Raw genomic sequence first — 9118 nt, 5'->3', positions numbered from 1 at the left:
CATCCGCCGTCTGTCCCCTCCTATCAGCCGTGTGCTGGACACAATACATACGTTCTCTCATTTTATTCTTGAAACAACCTGGCTTTTAGCTGTCCAGCCGAGCAGCTTCCCTGCACCCCCATGGAGCCTCAGGCCTCCTTTGCAGTCCAGGGTACGAGGTTGAAGCTCAGAATCCCAGCTGTGGCACTTAGGAGGGTGGGACCCTTGGCCAGATGATTTGACTTCTCTCTGTTGCAGTTGCTCAGAAGTTGGGGATGTTGTATTTATTTAGGGACTTCGTAAAGCTTAAGTGAATTAGAATGTAGAGAAGTTTGTAGAATGGTGGGTGCATGGGACACATGCTGTGTATATTGTGCCTGCTGCTGTCACTCCAGTTGCTGCCTGCCCCCACTGCCGCCCCTCCCCCTACTGCTGCTCCCCCACTGCCGCCCCTCCCCCTGTTGCCACCCCACCTGCTCCTGCTGCTCCTGCTGCTGCTCCTGCCATTGCTGTGCTAGTCCTAGCACTCCCGCTCTGACCACCTCCTACCCCCACTCCTGCTACTGCCATGGAGGCTGCCGCCACGTCTGCTGGCTCTCCTCCCACGGCTACTTGTCCCGCTGCTACCGCGACGACTTTCACTACCACTGCAGCTGACCCTTGAACAACTCAGGTTGGAACTGTGCGGGTCCGCTTACACACAGGTGTTTTTCAGTAAACACGGTACAGTACTGTGAGTGTATTTTCTGCTCTGATTTTCTGAATGACGCTTTCTTTTCCGGAGGTGGCTGGATTGTTGAAATATAATAGACAGGACATATCCACATACGTCTTGATCACCTGTTGATGTTATCGGTGAGGCTTCTGGTCAATGGGCTATTGGTAGTTAAATTTGGGGGAAGTCAGAAGTTGTACACAGATTTGCAACTGCTGGGGGTGGTACCCGTACCCTCTGCGTCCTTCGAGGCCAGCGGTACCGTGCCCACCACTCCTGCCAGCACCGCCGTCAGCACCGTGACTGTTTCTGCCAGCACTTCTGCTGCTGCACTGCCGCCTTGCCTTTACCCTGACGGCTATTTCCGTCCTCCACCGTCTGCTCTCCCCGGAGGCTCCCTCCGCACAGTCGGGCTCCCTCCAGGAAGCCTCTGCTGCCCAGCCCTGGCCCCGCAGGTGAGTGACCTCGCTTGGCCATGCTTCCCGGCTCTGGCACAGCTCTGTGATCGTGGAGATGTTTATGCATTTGTCTCTCTCGGCTAGATTTTCATTTCGAGGGGGGGGCCCTGTACTCAGTGTTGTTGTTCCCCCTTTTACCTTATGTCAGGTGCTGCTAAGGGGCAGACTGAGAGGTTCAACCCTGGGGCTCAGTCCAGAGCCTGGTCTCTGATTGTCCTCGGAAGACAAAAGCAGGGGGATGACAGACTTGGTTATTTTGGACAAAATGGAATGGAGAGCTGCCACCCCTGCCACATCTCTCAGACGGGGCTCAGCTGCCTTGTAGGCAAACCTTTTGGCAGTAGGTCTCAGCTGGGGGATTCTCGGAGGGCTCACCTTTTCTGGACCCGTATTGTCAGGCTCATGCGTTTTGTATTTAGGGTCCAGGAGCAGTTGGTTCTAGGTATGTGAAGGGAAATCGTTTGGTGGTGTCATCAGTGCCTCTTGCATCCTACATGAACTTGAGCCCTTTGACGGTCCACGCATGGGCTTGTGTCTGGGGTCAAGGGTCCAGACTCCTTGTCCCTTCTGCTGTTGAAGGTTGCTTGGCCTTAGAGCGCTGACCAGGGCAGCCGCCTGGGGGCACTGTGGCTACATTAGTCTCTCCAGGAACACTGGCGCCAGGACAGCTCGCCACCAGGGGACAGCAGGCAGGTTCTGTTATCCCCGTTCTAGTTCTGCAGACGGCAAGCAAGCTCAGAGTGCCTTGGCTTCAGGCCACCCAGTAAGTAATGGAGCTGGGACTTTAAGCCATCCAATTTCAGAGACCAAGCTGACAGCCCTGTCTTCTATGGAGACAACAGGCAGCTGACAACCTGCTCCACAGTTTTCTGGGAGTGTAGAGTTGTGACTAAGTGTGGGCTCTGGAGTCAGAAGCTGAGTTTGGATCCCAAGTCAACAGATCTCTTTGACCGTGTCAGTGTCTCGGTTTCCGAAACCCTGACCATCCGGTGCCTCTTCACAGGGTTGCTGGGGGTTAAGTGAGCGAACACAGGCAGAGAGCACACAGCGTTGGCTGCGGCTTCCCTGCTTCTGTCGGCACTGGCATCTAGTGACACTCTAGGGGTCACGGTGGCCCCTGATGCTCGACACCTACCTGTGTTATGAAGATGAAGGCTCTGGAACCTGGGTCAGTGAGGGGGGTGGCAGCGTATGGACGGCTAGGACCACAGGATGACTTCCGAGAGGTGCAGCTGGGCAGGAGGGGGCGTGCAGCTGTCCCGCACATCAGGGAGGTCTGGGGAGGGGTGACAATTCACTAGGTGGACCAAGAGCAGAGAGCAGAGTAGGGGTGGCTGGTGAAGGAGGGGACGTTGCAGCCCGCCTGCCCTGGCTGCAGGAGGAGGGCCGGGAAGGGAGAACGGACCATGGGGACGGTGGGGGGCAAGAAGGCTGGAGAACTGCCCAGCAGACTGTATGTAGGGGAGGAAGTTTACAGTCTCAACCAGCAGCGTGAAGTCGAAGATCTCACCCGAAGACTTTCAGCAGTGGGAACAGGTCTTTAACAAAATTTTTAAAATTTCTTATTGTGAAACATTGGTTCAAAAGTGTCTCAAACATACCTTTGCCATTTAAAGAATAATAAACACCCTATATCCAGCACCCAGCTTAAGAAGAACAGTATGGGGGCTCTCTGTGTTCTTCCATGAATGCAGAGGAAGCCACTACCCTGGGAGAGGGGTGGGTCATTCCTTTGCTTTTCTTTTGAATTTTACCGCTGTATTATGTGTGTGTGGGGGGGGTGGTTGCTTATTTTTGAACTTTATGTACATGAAATCATTCAGCTTGCTTTCTTTGATTTCATTTCCTCAGTATTGTTCTTGAGATGTACCTGTGTTGACACATGTGGTTATGGTTCATTCCCTGTCGTGCAAAGGCAGCGGCCGCACGACATTCCCACCAGGCTGCTGGAACAGCGCTCCTTGGAGATGGAAGCCGTCCCCTCCCATGCGGGTCCCGCGTGGCCCACTCCTTGCAGGGCAGGGGTGCCCGCCATGGCGCTGCGGTGCATCAAGCTGCAGAAGCATGAGGCACAGCTCCGCCATCGTCACCCGGGGAAGGGACACAGTAAATATGTGGCTGAACCTTGGTTCCAGCCCTAATCTGCCAGATCGTTCACTTGGGAATGCTGCCCCCCGATACAGTCCTGGGTCCATGGTCCAGACTGTGCTCTCGTAGCTGTTGGACACAGCCAGCCAGCGGCAGGACTTACTGCATTGCGTCCTTGCTCGGAGAAGCAACAGCCCCTTCTGACCTCATTAGGGGGCTGGGGTCCGAGCTTTGTAATTGATTGGTGCCTTAGGCACTTGGCAATGGCTGGACTCCATGGAGCCTTGGAAGAGGCCAGCTCCGTGTTCGGGGAGGCCAGCCTGCAAGTGACAAACCCAAACAGGTTACCCCTTCCCTGTGGTTCATTGTGGAATTCCATCATCGGAGTACAGCCCAATGCACGGGTAGGTCCTGCTGATAACAGACACACGGGGTGTTGCTAATTTTTCCATTATAAACAATGTTTCTGTGAATATTCCGGAGCAAGGGTTTTTCCTAGGATATTAACTGAGGAGGGGGTTTATTAGATAATACTATAGCTAATGACAAGCTCTTTATCAACATGGTTGTATCAGTTTGCGCTGTGATTTACCACGTGGATGAGCGTTCCTGGCCTCATACTCTTCACCAACCCTTAGTATTTGCTCAACTCTTAAATTTTTGCTAGTCTGGTGGGTGTATAATGCCGCCTTGAAGTTCAATTTTCACATCCATGATGACTAGTGAGGTTAAGCATCTCCACCCACATCCAGGCCATCTAGCTTTTACAAAGTGCCTGTTCTGCGATTTAGCTTGTCGTCGTCTGATTTATAGCTTTATTCGTACAGATATGTGCACTTCTTCAATACTAACCCTTTGCCCAGGTGTTGCAGCCGTCTTCCCAGTGTGTGCCTTTGCCTTCTCACTCTATAGCATCTTGTGATTTTGGTTTGCAAAATGCTCATTTTATTGTGACCATGAGAATTCCTTGAGACTGGCTGGAATCACATTTTTTTTCCAGACAGGATGTGCATTTGCTCCTGTCCGAAGCTCAGGGATCACTTTAAACGCAGCCATGGAGCTTTTTCCGATTAAAACTTTGAGCATTCCCACCCCTGCCCCAGTCTACGAATTTGGACCGCACACACTAGAGAAGAGGGAATCGTAATTCTCAGGGGAGTACTTTTTTTTTTTTTTTTAAGATTTTATTTATTTGACAGAGACAGAGACAGCCAGCGAGAGAGGGAACACAAGCAGGGGGAGTGGGAGAGGAAGAAGCAGGCTCACAGCGGAGGAGCCTGATGTGGGGCTCGATCTCATAACACTGGGATCACGCCCTGAGCTGAAGGCAGACGCCCAACCGCTGTGCCACCCAGGCGCCCCACTTTTTTTTTTCTCTCAATCTATCCAGCATGGAGATCATGATAGGCAAGACCCCCTGCTGCACTTCTCTGTGCAGTGGGCTTGTTTCTCCTTCGCTCCCGTCCTGAGGATGAAGCCCTGTGAAGCCCTAGTTTCTGTCGGAGGCCTGGAGAGGGACTCCCCATCTTTGGCAGGCTCTGAGCTTGACCTGTAGTCCCCAGTACTCATTCAAGCAGAACGTCGAGGTCACCAGGGTTCCACAGAAGCCCCAGAATAGAAGCTGGTTTTACTTCTCAGACTTTTTGCTTTTATTTTTGGCCCACGTGCATGTTTTTACCCCTCTCGTGTTGCTCAGCAATGATTTAAACATGTTTTTAAAGTGTGTATACAATCTGGCATTTTAGTTGTTTACTTCCAAAGGTTGATCCGGGCACGTAGTCTCCCTGCTGCTGGGACAGAAGTGGCACTTTTATAGAAAATGCCCTGACAGAGATGCCCGGGCCTGTGGCCACACTTTGTGACTTCAGCTCTAGTAAAATGTGACACCCCAGACTGTGGAGTATTCTCCCCACTCCTTGCAGGCAAAGCACGTGGACTTGATCCCGTCATAGTGGAAGTGTCGCGGAGCCCGGGGGAGGTGGAGAGGTGGAGAGATGGGCGAGTCCCCCGGGCCTTACCTCGCTGCAGCCACAGCCCTTACCCCCCTCCCCAGAAGGGCAGGAAGACAGCAAACCTGAGAGGCCCCCGAGCGGCTCTGCTTCCGGCTCCAGGTCAGCACAAGCGGTTTGTTATCAGCCCCATCGGGCCTGACCCAACTGCCCAGGTTCCTGCTCGCGCTAGAAGGCGGCTGAGGGGAGGGAAGAAGTTTTGCATTGGGCAAAGTTCGGACTAGATTTTGAGATCCAGGAAAGTCAAAGCTGAGATTGCCCCTCTCCAGGGAGAGCAAGGGAACCTGGTGCAGCAGTGACCCTCGCCGTTCATACATTTTGGCCGTTTGTTTCGGTCAACAGAACCCTGGGACATAGAAGTATTGACAAAATCTGTATGAGGACTGATGGCCAAAGTTATCAAAATTCTTGTACCTGTGTACCCTTGACAGGAAGGAAACACCTGAATTGCCTCGTCAGTTATCACAAAAAAGCCAACGGATACTTTTATGATTACGTAGGGTAAGGCAGTGTTTGCCCTAGTCACAGAGAAAGAGGGGAGGGAAAAATTGTAGTTACCCAATCCTCTGGAAGCACCAGCTGGAAGAGCTCCACCGAGGAAGAGGGCAGAGGCCGACTCGGTGGGGAAGCTGCCCCTGACTTGGGAGAGCTTTCCCCAGAGAAGCCGTTCAGGAGAGCGGATAAGAGACACAAAGAGGCAGTTTATAAGACACAAGTGGCTCTAAAGATGCTTGGCTGCTCATCAAAGAGATACGTCTAAAAAATTTTGAGAAAGATTATTTTAAGACTTTAAGTAGTGGGGCTCGAACGCCTACTCCTGCGATCGAGTCACACGCTCCAGAGACCGAGCCGGCCAGGCGCCCCCGAGAGGCCAGTTTACATCAGCAGGGCTGCTTGGCTGAGGGTGCTCGGGTGGCAAAGCACCCCGATCCTGATCTGTGGCGGCAAGGTTGTGGGGGGACCGGCCCCCCGTGTTCCCACAGAGCCAGACAGAACTGCCCGAGCCAGAGCTGTGCCCTTCTGACTTCTGAGAAAATAATATACGAAGAATGACGTGCTTCAGGGAGGATAGCCAGCGTGCAGCACTGGTGATAGATCTGGTTTCCATCAAAAGGAGAAGAAACTGTGATGCATTTCACCACAACATGGAAGACAAGGCGCGTATTAAAAGTGATAGGAAGTAATAGAAGATGTCTACCTTTGTGGTAAAAAATACCCTGGAAAGATAAGTCAGTTACATAATGGGATTCCATTCGGTATCTAGAGAGTCAGGCTTCTTTAAACCCAGCATCGGTGCGATTCACAGCACGCCCTTCCGTGTAGTTTGAAATGCTTCCTTGAGCTTCGATGCTGATGGCAGCGGTGAGGAGGAAGAGTTGGCGGCGGGTAGAGGAACCCGCTCCCCGACCCCTGAAGAGCCAGCCAGCCTGGCTCCTCCAACCAAAACCAAGCCAAGAATCCTCACACGTCCACACTGGCCCCGAGTACGTGCTGTAGCCCCTGGCCAGGCCAGGAAGGTGGGCAGGACCGGCCATCCCCAGTCAAGGATGGGAAGACGGGCCCAGAGAAGGGAAGCTACGCAGCTAACTTCCACAGCGAGTGTCTGGACCCTCTGGCCTGCGTGTTCTAGTCCTCCGCCTCCAGCTAGAGAAGCCTGAGGGGCAGCATTTCCCCATAGCCCCCCCTCATCTGGACTATAAACTCACCTTCATATAAAACAAAAACAAAACCATGAAGTTTGGGGCAGGGGAAAGAATTCTAGTAACAGCAACACTGACTGAACACTAGGTACCATTTTAAGGATTCTTATCTGTTAGTTTATTTAACACCCCTGTGGGGATGGGTATTCTCCCCATTTTACAGATGAGGAAACAGGCCTAGAAAAGTTCAGTAACTCAACAGCACACAGCTAGTAAGAGCCAGAACCAGGGTTGTAATGAAGCAGCCCGGCTTGGGAGTCTCTGTAGAGATGGAAAAGAGGGAGTAGGCCAGAACGGAGGGGCGCCCGCACAGTGTCAAGGCCGCTGGCCTGACTCGAGCACCCCAGCTTCCTCTCACAGCTCATGCCCACCGAAGCCCTTCAGAAAAAGTCAAAGGCCAGATTTTGACCCCCTACCAGATTATTCTCTTTTCACCAGAGGCTGAACCCTACTCCTACCCCTCACCCCTTCCCACTGCTACCCCTTCCCAGCCTAGATGTACAGGTCGGTCTGGAAAGGTCTTTGCACCAAGTCCGAGGTGAAGGCCCAGGTCCTACACGGGCAGACGAAGGGCGGCAGCACCGCCAGTGCCAGGACTGACCCTCTGGTGGCCGTGCCCACTGTGCCAGCCAGCCTGGGCGGGGCCTAGTCCCGGGGGACCACGGGAGGGGGAGGCTGGCGCTGAGAGCAGCAGCCCCGCATCCTTTAGTGGGAAGCTGGGAGGCTCAGAGCAAGACTGAGGAGCTCTTTGAAGTTGGGCTCAGCTCTTTTGGCCCCAGGAAATCCGGGCTCCCCTGAGCCCCAAGGGCAGCTGAGCAGCGTGCCTGGAGGGCGCCCAGTCAGAAGCCCCGTGTCCGGGGCTGGGGCCCCACCCTCTCAGTTCCCCTTTCCTAACCCGTGCCGCTCGGACTAGGCCAGGGTTTTACCGTGCGCAACCTTCACTTGTCTGGTCTCTGTCTGGAACGCCAGCTGGCCTCGCTGAGGGGCAAAGTCTCCCAAATTCAGTCTTGGGAGACACCGGACTCTACCCCGGGTGCAGCCCATGTTACCCGTAGAAGAGGCCACACTTCTGAAAGGACAGAAGGATGCTAAGGATCACCCTTCTAGGAAGAAATCATCCTAGTCGCCGCAAACAGCTTTCCACACGCGCTTGGTAGGCCTGAGACGGCGGTTTATTGAGCCCCTTCACCCTCTGTTGTCTTCCTGGAGCTTCTGCGCTTGGCTTGGGTAAGGCCCGCGAAAACACCGACCCCGAGGACCAGGGCCACAGCCACCAGCAGAAGGACCACCCAGAGCAGAGGCCTCTGGTCAGTGCTCCTGGGGGACCCTGCCGGAGAGAAGGGGTTTGAAGCCTTGCAGGGCTGAGCGAGGCCTCTCCAAGCGGTCTCCGCCCCCCGGACCTTTGTGATCACACCGGGCAGAGCTGAAGCTGCCCGTCTCCTGCCTGCACGGTGGCCGAGCGTCCCCTGGCAGCACAGGGGGCCAAGGCCCGAGGGTCAGTCCACAGCCCTGGTACCTGTGGTCCTCGGTAGAGGCTCCTGCCTGTAAAAGCCCTCGAAGCCCACGGGCCCTGGAGAGCTCACGAGGTTCTGGCGCTCGGCAGCTTTGCTGTGGGGGGTGTAGGCTCGTCGCTGTCCTGGGCAGGGGGGGAGGGGCGTACAGCCTGGTCTCCAGCCCCTGGTTGCTCAGGAGCCAGAACAGGCCTGCGGACGTGAGAATGAAGCCCCCAGCCCCCACGGTGTCCCAGCCCAGACTCACTCGCAGGCCCAGAGCTGCATGTCGTGGAGCACGTCTCCAACCCCGAAGGGGAGCAGGCGGAGGCGCTGCAGAAGAAGTAAACCTGGCGGGAAAAGAGAAGGTCAGGGCGCGGGGCCGGCTCAGACCCACAGTAGCAAGCACGAGGGCGGGGACGCAGGGACCCAGGGCCCAGGACCCAGGCCACATTTGCTGCCAGGCAGGCAGGCAGAGGGAGGTCTGGCCGGGTGGACCAGGACCAAGCCTGCAGCCTCTCCTGCTGAGGCTCAGAGCCATAGGTGTGGCTTCCCCATTCGAAGCTGTGCCTTCCTCCTTCACCATGGCCAAGCCCGCAGGGGAGTTCCTTGCAGGCCGGCAACACCGCACGTGACCGAGCCCCAGCCCTTGGCTGCTCACCAGTGCTCCCCTGAATAC

At 55.0% G+C, this 9118-nt stretch overlaps 1 protein-coding gene across 5 annotated transcripts in view; it reads right to left on the bottom strand.

The window, feature by feature from the left end:
• Positions 1-8103: 8103 nt before the first annotated feature.
• ZP1 (zona pellucida glycoprotein 1) overlaps positions 8104-9118 on the bottom strand; it is a 15942-nt gene continuing 14927 nt past the window's right edge. For 4 of the 5 annotated variants that reach the window (XM_040639170.1, XM_040639169.1, XM_040639168.1 and 1 more), the window contains 3 exons: positions 8708-8789; positions 8466-8585; positions 8104-8276 (listed from right to left, as the gene is read on the bottom strand). In XM_040639170.1, the coding sequence (XP_040495104.1) occupies positions 8122-8276; positions 8466-8585; positions 8708-8789 (357 nt within the window). In that variant the 3' untranslated portion in view covers positions 8104-8121. Of the gene's footprint in view, positions 8277-8465; positions 8586-8707; positions 8790-9118 lie in introns of those variants that run through there. The other variant, XM_040639172.1, reaches the window with a different exon arrangement.

The sequence above is a fragment of the Ursus maritimus genome, unplaced genomic scaffold (assembly GCF_017311325.1).
Source record: "Ursus maritimus isolate PB19 unplaced genomic scaffold, ASM1731132v1 scaffold_23, whole genome shotgun sequence".
NCBI classification, from domain to species: domain Eukaryota; kingdom Metazoa; phylum Chordata; class Mammalia; order Carnivora; family Ursidae; genus Ursus; species Ursus maritimus.
The sequence above is the reverse complement of the archived record's forward strand: the minus strand, read 5'-3'. Positions and strand labels throughout refer to the sequence as shown.